At 40.4% G+C, this 20,460-nt stretch overlaps 1 protein-coding gene across 1 annotated transcript; it reads left to right on the forward strand.

Annotated features, from left to right (window-relative positions):
• The first annotated feature begins 1,603 nt into the window (after positions 1-1,603).
• Positions 1,604-20,168, forward strand: HDAC10 (histone deacetylase 10). Its single transcript, XM_014964304.1, is given in 21 exon segments — positions 1,604-1,772; positions 1,877-1,943; positions 2,746-2,880; positions 4,975-5,071; positions 5,757-5,854; positions 5,935-6,039; positions 6,245-6,313; positions 6,960-7,086; positions 7,537-7,602; positions 7,992-8,051; positions 8,427-8,516; positions 9,771-9,877; positions 11,530-11,597; positions 12,066-12,330; positions 12,951-13,041; positions 14,040-14,119; positions 14,615-14,668; positions 15,284-15,368; positions 15,801-15,986; positions 17,763-17,922; positions 18,632-20,168. Coding segments are annotated over 21 exon segments (2,046 nt in total). The 5' UTR covers positions 1,604-1,762; the 3' UTR covers positions 18,658-20,168.
• The last annotated feature ends 292 nt before the right edge of the window (positions 20,169-20,460 follow it).

Raw genomic sequence — 20,460 nt, forward strand, 5'->3', positions numbered from 1 at the left:
GATACAGCCTGGAGAAGACAAGGCTCTGAAAGACCTTATAGCGCCTTCCAGTACCTCAAGGGGCCTACAGGAGAGATGGGGAGGGACTCTGATCAGGGAGTGGAGCAATAGGACGAGGGGTAATGGTTTTAAACTGAAAGAGGGGAGATTTAGATTAGGTATTGGAAGAAATTATTTACTGTGAGGGGTGTGAGACACTGGAACAGGTTGCCCAGGGAAGTTGTGGATGCCCCATCCCTGGAAGTGTTCAAGGCCAGGCTGGATGGGGCTTTGGGCAACCTGGTCTGGTGGGAGGTGTCCCTGCCCATGGCAGGGGGATTGGAACTTGATGATCTCTAAGGTCCCTTCCAACCAAACCATTCTATGATACCATACAGTCTGGGGATGTGGTGCTTTTTTGCTCTTGGATTTGTTACGTACTAAAACCTTCGCAATACCTGTGGCTGAACCACCCTTGAGTTCAAACCGCCCGGCCTACTTCAGAGCGCCCTGGCAAAGCACAGGTTTTCCTTTGCACGTCCTTTCAGGCCTCCCGTTACACGCCAGTGACACACACAGCCCCACCCGCGCCGGCGACAATGACATTTAAACCCCTCTCTCCCGCCGGGCCCCCAGCTGCGCTCAGGGCCGCCCGCCGGGCGGGGACTCCGGCTGGGCCCTCCCAGACCCGCCGGGCCGAGGCGTTCCGGGCGGGCGGGCCGAAGGCGGGGAGGTGCCGCTGAGGCGCTCCGGCTTTCCGCCCTCCCGCTTTCCGCCCTCCCCGCCTCCAGAGGCCTGACCCGCCCGCGGCCCGCTCCGGGGCCTGGGTCGGTGCCGGCCGCCCGGTGTGAGGGGGCCTGAGGCTGCCGGGCTCCCCCGGCGGGCGGGAGGCGCGGAGCGGAGCGGGCCCGCGGCCCAGCTTAACGCGCCCTCCGGTGGCTCGACTCCCGCTTTCTCCCCGCGCCGGCGACAATGACATTTAACCCCCTCTCTCCCGCCGGGCCCCCAGCTGCGCTCAGGGCCGCCCGCCGGGCGGGGACTCCGGCTGGGCCCTCCCAGACCCGCCGGGCCGAGGCGTTCCGGGCGGGCGGGCCGAAGGCGGGGAGGTGCCGCTGAGGCGCTCCGGCTTTCCGCCCTCCCCGCCTCCAGAGGCCTGACCCGCCCGCGGCCCGCTCCGGGGCCTGGGTCGGTGCCGGCCGCCCGGTGTGAGGGGGCCTGAGGCTGCCGGGCTCCCCCGGCGGGCGGGAGGCGCGGAGCGGAGCGGGCCCGCGGCCCAGCTTAACGCGCCCTCCGGTGGCTCGACTCCCGCTTTCTCCCCGTGGTTCCTTAGTTTCTCGTGACCGTCTCTTCTGTGTTTTTTGAAAGACCGGTGAAGTGTTAAGCACAACAGCTCCCCGTCACCGTGCCACCCTGTTTTTCACATTTTGTGGCTTCAGAACGGAAGTTTTGCCGAGCAGCCGTCGCCTTCCACATCAGTGACCGGTAGGTACCCATGTGCGATGGCGGGACGGGGAGGCCTGCGCTCAGCTCCTCCACAGCCTGCCCCTGGAGTGGGCTGGACGGGCCTGGGGGGGTGGCGTGGGCCCTTCCCCTGCACCAGAAATAACCTGCACCGAGGTTTTGAATGTTCAGATGGTCGTGAATCCTGCCGGCCTGCCTCCAGAGGCCAGGTCTGTCCCTGCTGCCTCACTCCTCGATCTTAACATTGTCTCCCCTGGTCTCCTCCTAAATGATTTTCTTTGGTTTCGTTCCATAAGCACAAAGTCCAAAGTGCAAAACCGTCATGCAAGCAGGTAAGCTGTGTACCTGTATTCTCGCAAACTAACACAATATTAAGTTTGTTTACTTCTTGCCTGAAATAAGGTGTTTTGGGATTTTCGTTTTGTTCTGTCTGTAGCGATGGCCTCAGGAACAGCGCTGGTCTATGATGAGGAGATGACCACTCATAAACTGCTTTGGAGTGAGTAAGTCACTGCTGGCCTTTTTATGAACAGATTGTTACTAGGACTTCTGAGAGAAGTATCAAGTAAATGCCTTTGTTATAATATATCTAGCTATAGATACTCTGTCACTTTCCTAGTAAATAGAAAGTCTCCATTTGGGGAAGAAAAAGTTTATTTTATTCTCAATTTGTATCCAGGTGCCATAATGATAATCTGAAGATAAATTTGAGAAGCTGTAGGCCTTAATAAGAAGTGTTAGCTTTAAGCACCTGAGTAGCCCCCTAAATTACATATTTTAAGCTAAATAAATTGTTTATCAAGATCTTGGAAAAAATGTGTAGATATATTCACTCAGCTGAAACCCATCAATTATGTTCAATCAGAAATTGGTATATGCCACTTCTTTAAATTTACATAAATTAGATCAGTACCTTTGCAGTGCTCAGAGTAACAGTCTACTATTTTCTCTCCCAGACCCATTCCTCCTCTACTGACCTTTATTGTAATCTACAGCTTCTCGTTTCTGTGTCTGTAGTTAAGCATGGCTACTTTCAGTGGTAACCAAAAATGATGCTATGTTTGTTTATTTAAGAACTATATATAATTTTCTGCTTACATATTTTAGAACCAGTTTTTGGTTCAATTCCAAAACAAAAAGTATTTAAAGATTTTATTTTTCTTTTACTCTCACATATCCATCTATGAGGGTAATGAATCTTCTGACAAATGAGAAGTTAAAAGCTAGGTATTATGAAGTGATGAAGTATATTTGTTAGCTGTGCTGGTATGTTATCATAGTAATATGATTACTGCTTATTTTTAGTCCTGTTTGTGATATCGAAGTGCCGGAAAGACTGTCATCCTCCTATGAGCAGCTTAAACGTTACCATCTTGTGGAAAGGTGTGTCCATGTGCCTGTCAGAGAAGGCAGCGAGGAGGAGATCCTGTTGGTTCACAGGTCTGAAACTTACTTTCACCACCATTCAGATTAATTCAATGAAATAACACATACCTCCAGGCCATGTTTTGCTCCATTTGAAAAGGTCTGCTCCAAAACTCAATGGCTTTCAGTCATTTCAATGGAAAATGCATCACACTTAGGCAGGCAAATAATGTTGAGAGTGGTGTGGGAGCTGAAGTATGAATCGGCTGTTCCACTAAATCTGTGTTCCTACTCTTTGGCTTCTTAAGCAATGAATGCTGATTTATACATAGGATTGGACTTTAAAAAGTGTAGAAGAATGGGTATTTCTTTAGAAAGATAATTACCTCCTCCTTCTCCCAAGCATCTTTGAGATAGAGTGAACAAAACAGAAAAACTTCGCAGCGAATTCAAGGGGTGGGGATGTTAAGAGGAACAGCAGCCTGTCCGTTCTGAAGTCATGGCAATGAAATCTGCTCTGGCATTTGTCACCTCAGTGTGATGGCTCTGCAACCAACTGCAGACGGTTCTGTGTGGTGTTTGTGCGCTCGTTCTCCCTTCTCAGGGAGCAACAAGGACAGCCTTCTCTGAAAGGGAAGCAGAGTGTGAGGACAGAGAAGCCAGAGGCAGTGGCTTCATGGACAAGGGCACAATCACACAGATCCAGTGATGGTAACCAGCTTGAGCCATGAGTTTAGATTGCATGACAAGGCCATAGTGACATGACGGGTCTGGGGTCAAGCTAGAGAGTCACTCCACAGGTCCAGACATGGCTACACAACACAGCTGCAGTGCAGGCCAAGGGTGAGAGCCTTGTCTTAAAAGCAAGTGCCAAGGGGAGGAGGAGGAGCCTCTGCTGAGACTTAGCAGAGCTGTTTGGAGGGAGCCTCTGCTGATGCTCCTTCTATCACTCTAAAGGTGACCAGCTCTACTACTTCTACTGGATCTGGATCCAGCAGCCAAACCCCAGGAGGGAAGGGATGCACTCGAGGCCCTGACATCTGTGACAAGGATCTTAACTTGATCCCAATTAATGCTTAAGTTTTCAGATTCCAGAACGGTGTTTTTCCCAATAACATACTTATTTGTAAGAATGCAGTTAGTGCTGTGTGCCAATATAATCTATGTTAATAGTAAATACGTTGCTGATTGGGTACAGGAGAGGGCCTGATCATGATTTCCAGCTGAGTTGTTCCTGCTAGATGACTGGGAACAAATTACTTCACTAAGTCTTGTCTTGGTTTCCATAGGTAAGCTAGAGATAATAGAGCTCCTTCCTTTCTACAACACTTTTAGAATGAAAGAAATTTAAAATTCCTATAAAAATGTTTTGTTTGTGTTCACAGGTTCACGAGGCTGCTGATGAAGTTAAACTAGTAATTATATTGTCATTCAGATTCATGTGGTTTTATTCCTGTTAATACCTTTATTTTGAAGCCACTGCTTAGCTTTATTTCCATTAGGCAGCACTAGTGTGTCTCATTTTGTTAGGAAATTCTGATTGCTGTGGCCTTGTCCACCTAGAGGAATGCATGTGGTCATCGTGTCCTGGATTAGGGCACAGATGGGAGAGGAGATGCCGTCAGCTTCCATTTCCAGCTCACTACACAAGGGCAGGAGAGCACTGACAGAGAACTGGGGGAACATTGATTCTCATGCCTTAGTACTTATTGCACTCTTGAGCCCATGTAAAGGGGGAGTTAGTACACACCTGATAAGGGATTAGTTCAAATGCATGTTTTCCATAGAACAAGGGAGCACTAGATACACTTCTCACACTGATGACTTTTGGAATCATAATTTAGTTCTTGGTGGGGTGGTATCTATATGTAGTATGGATTACAGAATAGATTGTGCGTGGTGAACAAAGAGCCCTTTTTTGAAAGCAATTGCTCTTGCCACGGGAAAATGGAGAAGAATGTGTTAAGACATCCAAGAACCCTCGCTTTCACATTGCTTCTTATTTTTTTTTTCACACTATCCTGCACCTAGCATTCCAGAGCACCTACTGGACTTGTGAAGTCTCACAGAAAGCTCATTTTAACATATATTGTTACTTTTAATTATGTTTTGCATTAAAAAAGAAACTTTATAGTTTAGTTAAGTGTTGTGCTAATCTCTCCTCTGCAGTTCAGAACACTTGGAAGTGGCGAAAAGGACACAGACAATGAATGAAGAGGAACTGAAGAGAGTCTCTGGAAATTATGATGCTTTTTTCTTTCATCCGGTGTGTAAGTTAAACTGCTTCCTCTATTGGGAGTTACAAGTATGTGTAGTTTTGTGTCTTAGTGGAACTTTCTAAGTAGGAGAAAATTAGCAATACATTTTTTTTGCTATTTAAGTAGACTTACATATATTTGACATTATTGTTATCTGTTTCAAGTTTAGTATAATACTGTAATTTAAATTGGTTAAGCTTCCTGTCATCTCTTCTGTAATTGCATCATGCCATTATAGAGCACTACTCAAATTTTAGCTATATTTTTGTCACTTGATGTCACTGTAGACCATTAGTGACCTACAAATCATATTTTGGTAACAGTTGCTCTTAAACGTTTTGCCAGGTCATGGACGTGAAGTCTTTTGTGGTTTGTTTCTGTAAGGTTTTATTCTTTTTTTTTTCAAAGATGCTGTGTTATTCCACTAGTCAGTTCAGTATGTGCATCTCATGTTTATTAACTGCTCCAGAGAGAACATCCTTATAAAGGATATGACAATCACAGGTAAACCTAGTAGAAAAAACATTTGAATTTGTGTTGTAAATTTCAGCTTTCAGCTCTCTGCATGCAACCTCAGTAGAGTAGGCTTATGTCAAGACACTTTGCTGTTGGGGTGCAAGAGCACGTCATGTGTGATTAGTTTAAAAGAAGCTGAGGAGTGATTGATGACACCTAAGAGGTTCTCTTTTTCAGAACACTTACCGCTGTGCCAGACTAGCAGTAGGAGCAACTTTGCAGCTGGTGGATGCTGTGATGTCAGGAAAAGTGTGCAATGGAATGGCATTAGTAAGGTAAGAAAACATGTGAGAAAGTCTTCACTTCTCCCTGAAATTTCCTTAGTTGTGAATAACCATATAAAACTTTGGTTTAGACCTCCAGGTCACCACAGCCAGAGAAATGCAGCTAATGGGTTCTGTTTGTTCAACAATGTTGCTATTGCAGCAGAATATGCAAAACTGAAATACAGTCTACAGAGGTAAGTGCATGGTTGACCCTAGAGAAGCTTATTGTACGCAAGTGTGGCACTTGGGTAACTGTTTGACATTGTGCTCTTTTAGATGAGTGAGCTTTCTGGGTGTCATATAACTTCTGGGACAGCAAAGCATTATTCATCTGTACTTCCTTTAGATCAAGATAATGTGGTTCTTACACTGAATGCTTTCTTTTACTGATCTATGCAGAATCCTAATTGTTGACTGGGATGTGCACCATGGGCAAGGAATTCAGTATCTATTTGAGGAGGATCCAAGGTTTGAAGGATTTTTTTTTTATTATTATTTTTGTTAGCTGGTCAAATATTGCTTTCCTCTGCAATGAACAAGATTTCTTAACTTTCTAAAACTAAAAATCTTATAAAACATGAAACATTCTCCTGGCTATTTTAGTCATTGTTGTTTTCACTTGGTATCAAATACAGGGAAGATTATGACAGAAATATATAAATTTATTCTACTGTAAAGAATAACAATCTAGATAACCAATATGACTACCTTGATTTCCCAGTAGTAAGATCCCTCTGTGACAGTGTTCAGGTGATATCTCTGTTCTCTCTATTCAGGAATCTCTCAGTTCAAGTACTCAAGTAGTAGTTGGATAAACCACACAAGCTTTATATTGTTTTCTGAAAAGCCACAGAATTAGATTTTAGAAGCAAGTCTGCTCTTCTGAAGATGTCTTGTCTTTGACGTGAAGGGATTGCATGCATACAATACATTTTTAGCAGTTGTCCTAGGTTAATTTTGGCATAGAACCTACCGTACCAAGTTTCACAGTCCAAGTCCGTTAAGGTGATGGTTCTATTTTCATGCTTTCAGTCAATACAGCCACCAGGTTCAGGGTATGAAGTCAGTTTCAGAACTTTTTTATCAAGTTGCAATTGTTTCTTGTATCTTTCAGTGTTTTGTATTTTTCCTGGCATCGCTATGAACATCAGGAATTCTGGCCATCGCTCAAAGAATCAGATTATGATGCTGTGGGTCTGGGAAAAGGAAAAGGTTTTAACATAAATTTGCCTTGGAATAAGGTAAATGTTTACAGCACAATAAAGCAAATGCGATACCTTTCTATCTCATGCTTTACATAGCGCTTTCTGAGGAGTGCACTGCTTCACTTGCTTGGCAGCTGCCTCAGCGCAGTGTACTTCCTTCCTGTCAGTGGAATGTCTGCTAGGAAATATGGCTGAGAATAATATAATAACATGGGTTTAAAAAAAAAAGTAATAGAGAAACATCATGCACATAGTCTTTTCTTTCTTGAATATCTTGCCTAGGCGTCAAAACAGAAGGCATTTTGGGAGATGAGAGAAATGGTTGATATTTACGCACATTGCTTAAATTGGGTTTGTTTTACTTGACCTCATAAAATTCCCTTATTTTTAACTTTTGATACTATCTTCCCCTAAAGTCTTGCAAAATGGTAGGAAATTTTTTTATTCCAACAGGAAAATATGACGTATATTTCTCACATCTTGCAGGTTGGGATGGGAAATTCAGATTATCTTGCTGCATTTTTCCATGTGTTGCTTCCAATGGCTTTTGAGGTAATTTTTTACTGCTCTGCTATTTGAATAGCAAAACAGAGACTACTTCCTAAGTACTTCTTTAAGCAGGTACCATTGAATATTTTGTAGAAATGCAGTTATTGCCAGTAACACAGTTAACACGTTATTTCTGCTGGTATGCATAATGTCCTGATCAACTGAATAATATTTACGGAATGTTAGCTTTTAAATAAACAATATCAATCTGCAGCTTCTCTAGCGGGAATGAAAATAGTATAAAGGGTAATCTTAGTTTTTATTCAAGGAGAGTCTTTATTTGTGTTCATATTCTAGCTGAAAAAACAGCTGAAAATGGTACAGTTGAAATCCAGTACAAAATTGAAAATAGGAGATAAGAATGTGCTGCAACTCTCTCTGTTTTATAACAGTTTGATCCTGAACTGGTTCTTGTCTCCTCTGGATATGATTCTGGAATTGGAGACCCTGAAGTAAGTAACTTGTTGTGGCCTTTGTGTTGTCAGTCATTAATTGTTTGCAAAATATTCCTACCGCTTAACTGTCCTGTGATTGCTCAGTGAAACTCACTTTGACCAAGCTAAAAATATATTTTTTGAGTCCTGAAGGTGACTCTGGCTCATTAAATAGTACAAGATGTGTAAAGACAAATTATCCCATAGGCGTAATTACTGTGGTGTTTTTTGCACCTTCCTTTAAAGCAGTTGCTTCAGCATTTTGTTAGATACAGTGAGAGGCAAATATTCCAGTATTCCAACTCAGATCCATGTGTTTCAGATTATGGGGCTGGGCCTTACCAGTGTTTTTTATTCAGGATTTTATTTCTTAACTTTTTTTCTTTTATTTAGGGCCAGATGAATGCCACTCCTGAGGTTTTTGCCCACCTTACCCATTTCCTGATGCAGTTGGCTAATGGAAAGCTGTGTGTCATCCTAGAGGTAACGGCTTTGGAAACACACTCCCAGGGGAAGGGTCTTTGTATTAGAATTGTATGGGGCAAGCTTGAAGCTAGGAAGTGAAACTTCGTAGCAAAATCATTTATTCTTTTTATCTTCTTTTTGAGAATCAGGGACGCAAAAATGGCTAAGATTTGACAATGCTCTTATAAATTAGAAGAAATACATGTCTTAAAAACTGACTTTTTTTTTACCTTAAAATTTTGAAGCAGAGGAGCATACGCTCATTGTTCAGAAAAACATATCCTCCACAGATGTGTTCAGCTCTTTTGAGCAGTGACTAGTCTGCTGCTCTGCACAGCCCCAAACTCATTACAATGCATTTAGTGAATAAGCTGCATTACCAATGTTTTCACAAGTATGTCTTACTCCAAGAGAGTTTAAAAATCCTTTAACCTAAATATACTCTTACTTAGTAATGGAGCCCGTAGTAAATTTGATTAAAAGCCTCTATGCAAGCTCTTTTTTTAAGAGCTCTTATTTTATTTTTTTTAAGCAACTAAAAATATTTCCTCCTTTTGAAACCTAGATTTCTACTCCCTATTTCTGCTGCATGTTAGAAAAATGGTGGCTCTTCAGGTAAATAATTGTGTGGAAATATTACTGCCAACAAGGTTTCCATGAGTGAACTGTTCATGAATTGATTCACTTGACCTCTGTTTTGCGTGACCTTTTTTCCATCATCTTTGTCTCCTGCGGGTTATTACAGATATTTCTGTCTGCTAGGTGAAGTGCAAATAAGCATCCCCTCCTAATACAGATGATGTGACTGCTCCACAGGTGGTGTGCAGGGAGCAGTCTTTCTTCTGCAGTCTGTCTTCAGTTGTTCTCCAAATTCTTCCAAACCATTAGGACAACCAGATCTTAAGTGTCAGGCTGTGGGAGATTTCCCTTGTACAGACATATTAGGCAAATCTTCCACAAGAGTTGTTGTGGATGGCATGTCATGGATAGGAATGGAGAAGACATATGTTTCCAGGGTTTTCATGGCAATTTGATTTCCAAAATGATTTGAACCATGATAAAGTGAGCTGAATCATGGGATGCCAGTGAATTTCAGCAAGTAGCCTCAACCTTACTGTTTTCAAATTGAAAATCCTTGACTTAGATGTACTTGCGTATCATCTTACATTTCTGTAAATTCAGATATATTTCAAAAGTTTATTTTCCATGATGATATTCAGTTAGATGTTACAAGTACTTCTTCCTTAGGTGACACGAAATACTTTTTTCTAGGGTGGATACCACTTGAAGTCATTGTCAGAATCAGTCTGCATGACTGTATAGACTTTGCTTGGAGATCCTGTAGCTCAAATAACTGGAGAAATGGCACCTTGCCTAAGGTAAGCATATGAAGAATTTTAGAACAACCCACATATTTATCAAAGAGACTAAAGACACGCATGCTTTGAACATTTTGCTGACGCAGGGTTTTAGTATGATGCTTTATAGTATATTATTTTTTGCTCTGGATAACTTGCTTTCCAGAATAGTCATCCAAGGTATGTTGTTTTTCATACTTTTGTTTCTGCAATGATTTCAAGTTGTGAAAACTTCTTAATGGCTTATAATTTTATGCTATTCATCCTTGGGCCTTGTTATCCTGTGGAGATCCATCTCACTCATGGTTGAGATGGTCCTGCTGTAATCAAGGCAATGCCAATTAGTAACAGCCAGCACCCGGGAAAGTATGTAATTGCAAGGATTTGTTTTTCAGACTGCAGAGCCACTGCGATTGCTCCAGCAATGGCTGGAGCTAACCTCTGCTTCACCAGTGAGAGCTCATGCTGTGCAGAGCCAGTCTTGATGGCTCCTTGTGTTCCTGGAATTTGGAGTATCTAGGCCTGGGGTGTGAAAGCACTGGACTGTGTAGAGCTGTACCAAGATAATTAAACTTAGGGTCTAACTTAATTTTGGAGACAGTAAGATTGTGTTTGCACAGTGGTGACTCTGACCCAGTAGAGCACTCTGAATCTTGGACCTGAATCAGTCCCATGTCTAAACAGTGTCTTTCTCTCTGCCTGTCTGTACCATCTCCACCTCTCTGTGTTCCATCTTCCATCTATTTACCACTTAAATAGTTGTTCCATGCCCTTTTTCAGCAGTGGTGCTCCTCATGCATTTTAGTGGTAGCTGGTTGTCTGTGTTAGTTAAAACTTGGAGCTCAGATCAGTCAGGGAAGCAGTGTAAATATACCCAGGCTGTGGGCAGAGTTGGGTTTGGTAAACTCTGATGGAGCAAAGCTGGTTGTTTTGCTGCTAGTACATCCCATAGTACCTGTATCACCTCTTTTGCTTCTCTAGCAGCTGCAGTATCTCAGGTTGCTATCGTGCTAGGTAAATAGAGAGTTGATTACATATTCATCTGTTGTATCAGTCCAGCTCCTGAACAACTTGCAAATAATCTCCACGTACACAGAATTTGTCCTGGATTTAACATGACCTGGCTTATGTTTTCTGTGTATAGCTAGCATAATAGGAGCATTTGCTTATAGTGCTGCAAATAGCAGTGATAGTAAAAAAGATTTCAACACAAAGAATAGCAGGGAATATTATTTACTTGGTTTCTGTCCCACTCTGGATCTCCCTGAACAGACAGTCTTGCTTTTGAATGAATCTAATTACATCTTTACGTTCTGTAGATAAAATCTCTGACAGAGAAAAGAGAGACAGGTGAAATCCTGCCTTTCCTGAAGTCATGGAAAGGTATGTGTCTTCCCACAGCAGGGTCAGGATTTACTCAGTATGTGCAAATGTGTACTTAAAAGGCACATACTGCATATGTTTTTCACTTCGTTTTTTGACTCTTCCATCTAATCTTTCCAAGCACCTGCTCATTGACTCTCATTCTCTTTATTTTTCTGTTGTGCATTCTTGGAGTTGACCAGAGTTTGTTAATTTTCAGTTGAGGTTTTTTGGTTTTGTTTTTCTGTTGAGGCAAATTGTTTCCTGTATTTTCGTTAGTGCTGATACTATTAATCCTGTTTCTTTTGTAGTGCAATTGAATCTATTCAAAATGTGAGAGCAGCACATAAGCCCTACTGGAAATGGTTGATGTATGAAGGTAAATACGCTTTCTTCAAGCAAATGTGATTGGTAAATGGATTTATACAGAGATTCAAAATGATTAAGATTAAAACCAGTGGATTAAAATAATTGAACTAACAGTTATTCATGAAGCAACTGATGGAGCAGTGTGAGGCTTCATTCAGGGCCACATCCTCTGCTGGTCTGAAAAGAACCTCTGAAACTGGCAAACATCATGCCAAAAAGCACTTTGATATCTTTGTCTGAGGATGCTGTTTCCTGTGTCAAAAATATGTACATAATTGCTAGATTGAAGCAAATGTAGTAGCACTGAAAAATAACATCTGTGGCAGGAAGCATTTTGGCTAGTGCATGGGAGTAAATATCCATACTATGACTACAGATGTGCTCTGTTTTGTAAATATATATAACCAAATATATTAACACACTGCTCAGGAATTAATACATGTAAACCCCCTCTTTTTTTTTTTTCTTTTTTCTCTAGATACATCATTTTTACAAAATTTGAGCACCAAATCGCACCTACCAAAGGAGGGTAATCCAAGCCCCACCACAGAACATGAATCTAACAATGATGAAACTGTCAAAGTAGAAAGGTTTTTGGAACTGCACATGAAAAATATTCTATTTCCAGTGCCTCCCATCAAAACAGCAACAACAACTGATGCTAAAGTTTCAGCACATTTACTCCCTGTACCTGTTCATTTGGTGAAGGAAATGGACAAAACTGAAATAAAAGCTCTTGTCAGGTTGGTCCTGTCTATTGAATTTTCAACATAATTATGAGTATGAGAGATCTGTGTACAGACTCATCTTTCTCTCTTTCTGCCATGGTTGTCTTTTTAGTCTACTCCATGATAGCTAGAGTTTCTTCTTTGAAAAATGAAGCCATTGGTGTTGGTTATCACTCCTGGTTTTGAAGTTCTTTAAAGAACTAATCAGGATACACTGTGTCAGTGGAGATAGAGCAGTTAGTGCAAATGTATTCATTTAGAAAGAGGTTTTGCCAGGAAGGTGCCTTCAAGTTCTCTGTTCACTTTTAGCTGAAAAAAATACCAAACTGGTCTGATTTGGAAAGCTCAACTTTTTGTCTTAGAAAGTCTTAATTTTTCAGGACTCTATTTCCTGACTATTGTCAGACATTTTTGTTTTCTTTCCAGTGCAGGATGGAGACAGGTTTAGAGAGCTCAGGATTGTCAGGCAGCAGTGTTGTCATCGTCCTGTTAAAGCTGGGATTATGAGAAGGAATGTGTAGCAACCTAAACAAAATGCACCCCGTCAGTACTAACTGCAAAGTACCATATCAGTGTCCTCTTTGAATGCGTTATTGCCTCTAACCTAGCTTTTTATTATATAATTTATTTTACAGTGGCTTTTATGCAGACCTTGTGAAAGAGGACAAAACTCTGCTCTCTCTTGGTGGTATGTTGGCCGTCCTTGATAAAATACTGAAGAAGGAGGTAATAATAAACTTGGATCTTGGGGGCTGAGGGGAGAGTTGGATTCCTCTGATTTCTGCTTCTACTATATTGTCATGGAGATATTAGTTACTGTGTGGTTCACGACCCCACTGATCTCAGATGGAATGTGCTTAGCTATGAGACTGAGTATGCAAGATGAGAAAAAAAACCTGTTTAGGGATAGTCGTTAAACCCCAGACATCTTCCTGATGATTTTCAGACGAGATGTTGTCCTGCTTTTCTGCAGTCACAGCATATGGGTCAGTAATAACCTGACTGAGGTTATTCTGTAGATTTCAGGGACAAATTTCTAACATTAAAGACTGCACATGCCTTTCTTTTTCATCTATTTATAGGCTCTCCCAGAGGTAACTGGCAAAAAGAAACAGAACTTTTCATGAGTTGCAGATGCTAAGCTGAGCTTTTTGTGTTGCCAAACGCAAAGAGGAGTGAGGAGGGGGAGCATGCATTATCTTTTGCTTAGCTTTCATGTAGAGTTCAAAGCGCTACACAACACAAACACTGAAAGCTTGACTGAGTAATGCTGTCATTGTATTTTCCAGAAAGGAGTAGCTTGCCTGGGTTAAAGGAAGAGGCAGAATTAGAATTCAGGGACAACCTCCTTTTCATAGGGTGTATTTTTGTGGTGCAGTACCTGCTGGCACACTGAGTGTATCCAATCTACAGACTATTGAGAGAACTAGTAAAGATGACCTTCCCCTGCAAAAGCTATTTTTACAGTTGCCTGTCAGCATAGCACTGTACTTTTGAAGTAATAGAACAGCTCTTGGCATAATAATCAAATATAGCCTTTCTGTAGAAAATTAATTAATAACATTTTCTTAACCCTATTATGATAGATCATTAAGATCTCTTTCATACAGCTGTAGCTTTGTTTGATACATATAAAGAAATAAAAATACAGTTGTTACAAATAGGAAATGACATGGTCTTGTGCAGCGTTAATTATTTATGAATGAAAAAATTTATTTTTTTAGGTATGCAATGGAATTGCAGAATCACCCACATCTTCTGTTGCTGTTGCACTAAGACATGCTGTTCGTTTTGGATTTCAAAGGTGAATTTGTATCTTTTTGCATTTGGGGCCCTTTGACAAAATGTAGAAATAAGATTAAAGTGTATGAAATATGGCAAATTGCCTTTGAAACCCTAATTTTAAAACAAATAGCTACTCCATAAGCGTAGCATTTTCAATATGTAGCAGACAATATTGTAAATGCCAGGAAAAACCTTTTGCCTTATGAAAGGCAAAACATTTTTAAGGGTGACTGCTCTGCTAGCCAACATTTTCTTTGTCAGAGTTTGCTTTTGGCCTGAGGACATTTTCTTGATTTTGTTTTTTTTCTCCCCAGTATTTGGTGGGGAAAAAAGGAGTTCCCTTGAGTTGTCATAAATGTGTTTTCTTTATACTTCTAATGGACCAGATTCAGAAACAATATACCTTCTTTTTCATGCATCTAGTCTACAAGCAAACTCTTTAAACAAATTGCACTGATTGAAAAAAATTACTTCTAGATGTAAATGTATGTATATTTTCCTTTGTTTTCTGCAGAGTGCTTTGTATATTTGTTGGAGACATGCAATTTGTACCAAACACAGAAGATGGGTGAGGTTTCTTTTCACTTCAGGGAGTCATATCCCAAAAGCTTTATAAATATTCTGAATTGTCCATACATATGATGAAATCTGCCCTGAGGAATCAGTCATGAGCTGATGTTCATTAAATTTAGCTGGAGACAAAATACAAAACATCCCCAAATACATCTCTAAAGACAAACTGGTATCTCTCAGTGCCACTCTGACTTTAGTGGTAGGTTTAAAGTATAATCCTTCTATATTAATTGAAATTTATATTATTGAAAATAGAAAGTAATAAAGAAGGCAGATATTAATTGTATAGCGTGTACCTCCCTGTAACTGCAGGGGGCACATACTGCCCATGCTGAGTTCCTTATTGAAAGTCATCTTTACTTATCTATAACTTTTTTTGCCACTTGCCCTTTTTCTTAAAAGTAATTTGTCCATGGTCTTTAAAACTCCTTTTAAAAATACCTTAAAAAGGGTTTAGTTTTAATTGGTGTTGACATTATGGCATGTAGTAATGCAAATAGTTATTTGCTCCTGCATTATGAATTAGTATTTAAAGAATGGTGAAAGAAAAGATCTTTTTATCTCATTGGAAGTTGTTGGTTAAATACTCAGATATGGTTTTTATTTACAGAAAAATACTCATGATACATATTGGTGAGAAAGAACAGTCTGGAAAGACCAGCTCCAAACACTATATTTCTCTAAACTGGAAAGAGGTAAGATGCACTTTCTGGAAACAACATCAGAGAAAAGGCTTTTTAACAGAAATAGTAGAATATATTTACAAATTCATAAAGTGACGCTGAGAATTACACCCCTCACCGCAATGTGGACCTTTAAAAATATTTTTTTTTTCTTGCCCTTGCCAGAGTACTACTCCTTCACTATTCTTCAGTGTATTAGAATGTGTAGGGTTGAGGAAACCTTCAGTGGCTGCTGTGGTTCACCTTCAAGAAGGCAGAGTTAGTGTGAAGACACTAAGGAAAATACAGTCTGCCTGTTTAATATAAAAATTGCTGTGAAAATAGATCAGTGTCCAGTTTCTAGGTCAATCAAATGCTTTTTGAGATTCACTTTGCTATTTTATTTTATATCTGCAAATTTGGGGGTTTACATTTGTGCTAAACAGTTTCTCGCTGTTGTTAAAGGATGCTGAAGGAAACGACTTCTTTTCCGCTGTACTTGGATTCATTCTTCCTGTAGCCTACAGTTACCAGCCTAACTTGACAGTAATAGCTGTTGGACCAAACAGGAGCCTTGGAATAAATGGGATTTCTCTGCTTTTTGCTTTACTACAAGGATTAGCCGAGTCTCGAATTTTGGCAGTGATGGAGGTAAGAAGTGGTGCTGAACTGCGGTATTTCAGAGTGCCTGGGGCAGAACTCAACTCAAGCAGCAGTGTGCTTGGTATGAACTGCTTCAAGAAAACATATGCTGTGTCTGTACTGTCTTTGGTACCCCTGAGTTAACCATGCAAATAGCCCAAATTTGTCTCTGGCCCGAGAAGAAGAGCAGGCTCAGATACACACCGAGCTGTAGGCAGCCTGCCTGACTGAGAAGCAAGGCATGAATGCAAGCCCATGGTTATATCTACAGACAGGAGATGTTCTGACAATTTGCCACAGCCTGGGGATTAACTTCCCTTTCCATCTGGGATTCGCAGCTGAGAGTTGTCTCCTGAAAAGAAACACTTGTTGTCTGTTAATTATAGGGCCTTTTTCCATCAAATGTGGTTGAAAGCAGCCCATTGTCCCATTTATCATAAAACACTAGATTTCCTCTGCTCCTCTCCCCCATGCTCTACTTTATCACATCACGCGGAAGATAGATCAAAATGGCACTTAATTGCCATAATAGGTAACTGAGAACCAATCTACCTGAACTTGTGTTTCTGATAGCGAGGGAAATAAAGTGTATGTGGATCTTTCCCTACTCCAGTGTTGCCATACACTACCACATTAAGGATTTCTAAATTTAGGAGGTTGGAGGCTGTATCCAGAGCAGGGTGTGATAAGTGCCAGTGAGCATATCTTCCATGAATTTGTCTAATCTCTTAAAGAGCTCAGTTTACACTCTTGGCCTCTGCAGCGTCTTGTGGCTGTGAGTTACCACCATTTCTCTGTGTTCTGTGAAACAGTGACTTTTGATTGCTTTTGTGCCTTCTAGTTTTAGTTTAATGAGAAACAAAGAATAATTGCTCACATATGCAATTTTATTCTCATCTGTTTCCCAGCAAGTATCAAATTAAAGACATATTATTTGTTAAGCTGCCAATTAAGTGGATTTTGCAATACTTTATTCTGTAGCCTTCTCAAATGCTATTTAATTTACAGTGCTGATATGCAAATTGACTAATATGATTTGTAAATTGTTATACAGAAATAATGTATTTGCACGTTACTAATTAAGGGTATGAAAAGGAAAGAATTCTTAATATTCTGAAGGGTAAACTCAGAGATAAAAATGAAGTTAGACGTACATCTTTAAGATGTAAGACTGAGACTTTTGTATTGATACTCTGCAGGTAGCTCCATCACAGATGTGTGGGGATTTTCTGATGCATGGGCTTGGCTTTTTAGAATAATCAAAAAAAATACTTCTGTCTTTAAAGACTGTTACTCTATTTTATTTTTAAAATAAATATTATTAGTCCTCATATACTATGGATACCTCAGAATATAACTTCTGTGAGCAAATGACATTGATTCAGACTGTCAGGAGTCCAAAAAATGTCATTTTTAGACAAAGCAAAACATATTGCTATTTCCTACACCTAGAGAATAAATGATGCATGAAGTAAAGAAGCTCTATGCTCCTCTTCCCTGCTGACATTTTCTACCTTTAGCCCAGCACTGTTTCTTTTCAATCACAAAAGAAAACTTGAGATTCTTTATTTGAAAAACAGCAAGTTTTACAGGAGATAAAAATTAATTTACCTTTTCCAGAAAAAACTCAATTTTGACACATTTTTATTTGAAAATTGAAAGTTGCTCGCTCTTGCTACTGATACTAGCAACATAATTACAAAGGCTTGTTTTAAAATATTTCATGTATTACTGAAACAAAGAAAGTTTGGTTACCAACAGTATTTTTTTTTTCTTCTTAAATAGGACACAGAGATAAATTTAATGCAAAGTGTAGCCAAAGTATTAGTGGGTGCTTCTACACCTCACTTTGGAGTTTATGTACCTCCTACCCAAGAAAAAGTAAATAAAATAAAAATATTAAGAGACCAATTTCAGCAGGAATGGAAAATGCTTCAGTGTTCAGGTAAGTTGTCTGTTTTTATCTTTAGATCTTATGAATATATGGATGTTTCTGAAAATTTTATAAAATACAGTTGGATCCTGTAAGTCAATGGGATATTCAAGTCAGGGGGAGCACACTGATCTCATGTGAAAAGGATGAAACTCTGAATGCTTTTCATTCTACACCGAATTTCATAGCCTAACAATCTGTACCCATGGGAACTTTGGATACTGTTATTCCGAAATTTTGAAATGAAACTACCAAAATATCTTGTGCTTAAAGAATGGTTAATAAGATGTGCACTGGCTGTGACTGCTGACGTGTTTTCTGAATCTAGTGCAGAAGCAGGTTACATTTGTATTTAATTTAACTTGTCCACAAATCACTTATCAGTGATGAGTGATGCTTGAAGTATATTCACAAATAGCTGAGGACGGCACCTAATCTGATAACAATATTGCTTTTGTATTGGTATCAGATTGGGCAGGTATGTGTGTCTTCAGACATACTTGCCTAGAAACATTGCTCTACTGAGTAACTTCTGCTTTTCAACAGGAAAAAAAACATTGGTAAAGGTGGGCATCTCTCTCTGAAAAAAAAGTGCCCTGCTCTCTTTCAGAAGAAATGGCCAAGAGCAGTGGTCTGGTTCCAATAAAAATGTTCTTCTGGGGTTGGGAATTGTGGTATGAGGTTGATTAATAACTTTTTTTTCTTATTGTGTTCTTTTCAGTGAAGGATGGGATTTCAAGAAATTGACTTCAGAATCATTTTATACAGCAGAAGAAAATGTCTTGATGTTCACGTTGCCTTTTAACTAATCAGGAAAAGAGATGGTCAATCTCTAAACAGAGTAAGAGCCATTCACAATTGTCTCCTGTTTTTAAAATACTTAAAATCCACATTGTCAGCTAGAGAATTGTGCTCGCAAATTCTATATTGGCACTGATTACTCAAAACTAACACTTGAAAAGAACACCTGTACTTCATTGCTGCAAAATGGGGCCTGTGTCATTGGTGACATTGTAGCGTCAGGTTTACACATGCAGTAGCTTGACTGCATGAATGTTAAAGTTAAGTCCAGAAGACAGGCATCTGAAATAAGCAATCAGAACAGCCAAAACATTTTAATACTATTGAACAAAATACCAAAGTGCTTGTACTGCCGCTACCACCACCCTCTCATTGGGAGTTTAACAACAGGCCCTTCAGATGAATAAAATTTCATTTCGTAATCTGATTTGAAGAATTCACCTAACACGGTCTATTATTTTAATTTTTCTAATGAGTAGTTGTCAATTGCAAGGAGTTAAAAGCAGCTGAACAGCTATGTTGTATGCATTTCCTGCATCACACCTGTGTGGTTGAGAGAAGCTTAATTTCCTGAACTACACCAGGCATGAGAGAAAAAACACTTTGCATATATAAAAATTACAAATGCATTATTGAATAAAGCAGCGTAAAGAGGACTTCACTCTGCCCTCTTTTCAAATGTAAATTCTCTATGTAACAAATAAAACCACAGACCCCACAGAGATACAGTTGTGGCCTAAGGCTGGCATCGTGTGAATTCTCAAAATTAAACAACCATCCCGAGGCAATAGCCATCGTGTGCCTTGTTTTGCAGCCTTCCAGATACAATTCAGGGCTCATTTCCAACAGCACTTTTCTGTCACTGTGACTTCAATAACATGACCTTTTGATTACAAAACACTTCAAATGATGTTCATACCGGGGCCGCTACTGGGATCAACTTCAGGAATAACTAAATCTGTCTTCACAGTTCTCTTTTTATAACTGTTCCTAGTGATTCCCTTCTCATTCATAGTGGTTTTCAGTTATTGCTGGATGGGAAATGATACCCGGTCCTTGAACATTTTGAAATGAAAATCTATTTCAAAAGAAACTGAAAGCCATGTCAAACAATTTCACAAACAAAAGCTGAAGAACACGACGATGCTTGGTTCAGAATTTCTTTAAGCTTAAGTTCCAACTCCAAAAAGTATTTACTTTAGATTGGAAACTGGACAACGGCCAAACTTCAGCTTCAGAAATTTTAGGAACAGGAGATCTGTTGGTTTAGTATTAATCCCTGAAACCCAAACTTGCTTTGACAGTTAATTGTCTTCAAGGAAGAAGTGTTTTCTCAGAAACCTCTCACTCCCTTTTACCTGCCTTCATTCAACTGAATTTCTACAGCCAGCGTTTGAATCATACCAGTGCTGTATTTTGATTTGTATTTTTTTAAGATCTTGACGAAAGGTATTAAAACATGAATTAAGATTTAAAAAAAAAAAAAAGTGTGCTTTTGGTGGTGTGTGTTTGGGAAGGCCGCCAGCAGCCCCGCGTTCCGCAGACCGGGAGGCCGTACCAGCGTGGTTCACCGGGTTACTCCTGTAACGGAGGGACGGGGTTACAGGCGTGGCAGGAACGGTTTAATCGCCGGCTGCCGAACCCTACCGGCCTTTGGGCCGCCCTGCGCTGCGGGGCCTGGCGGGGGGAGACCCGGGGCTGCGCCGTTACGGCGGCGGGGGGGGTGGGGGGGGGGCCGCCCGGGGGCCG

Source organism: Calidris pugnax, unplaced genomic scaffold, assembly GCF_001431845.1.
Source record: "Calidris pugnax isolate Ruff unplaced genomic scaffold, ASM143184v1 scaffold44, whole genome shotgun sequence".
Taxonomy (NCBI): domain Eukaryota; kingdom Metazoa; phylum Chordata; class Aves; order Charadriiformes; family Scolopacidae; genus Calidris; species Calidris pugnax.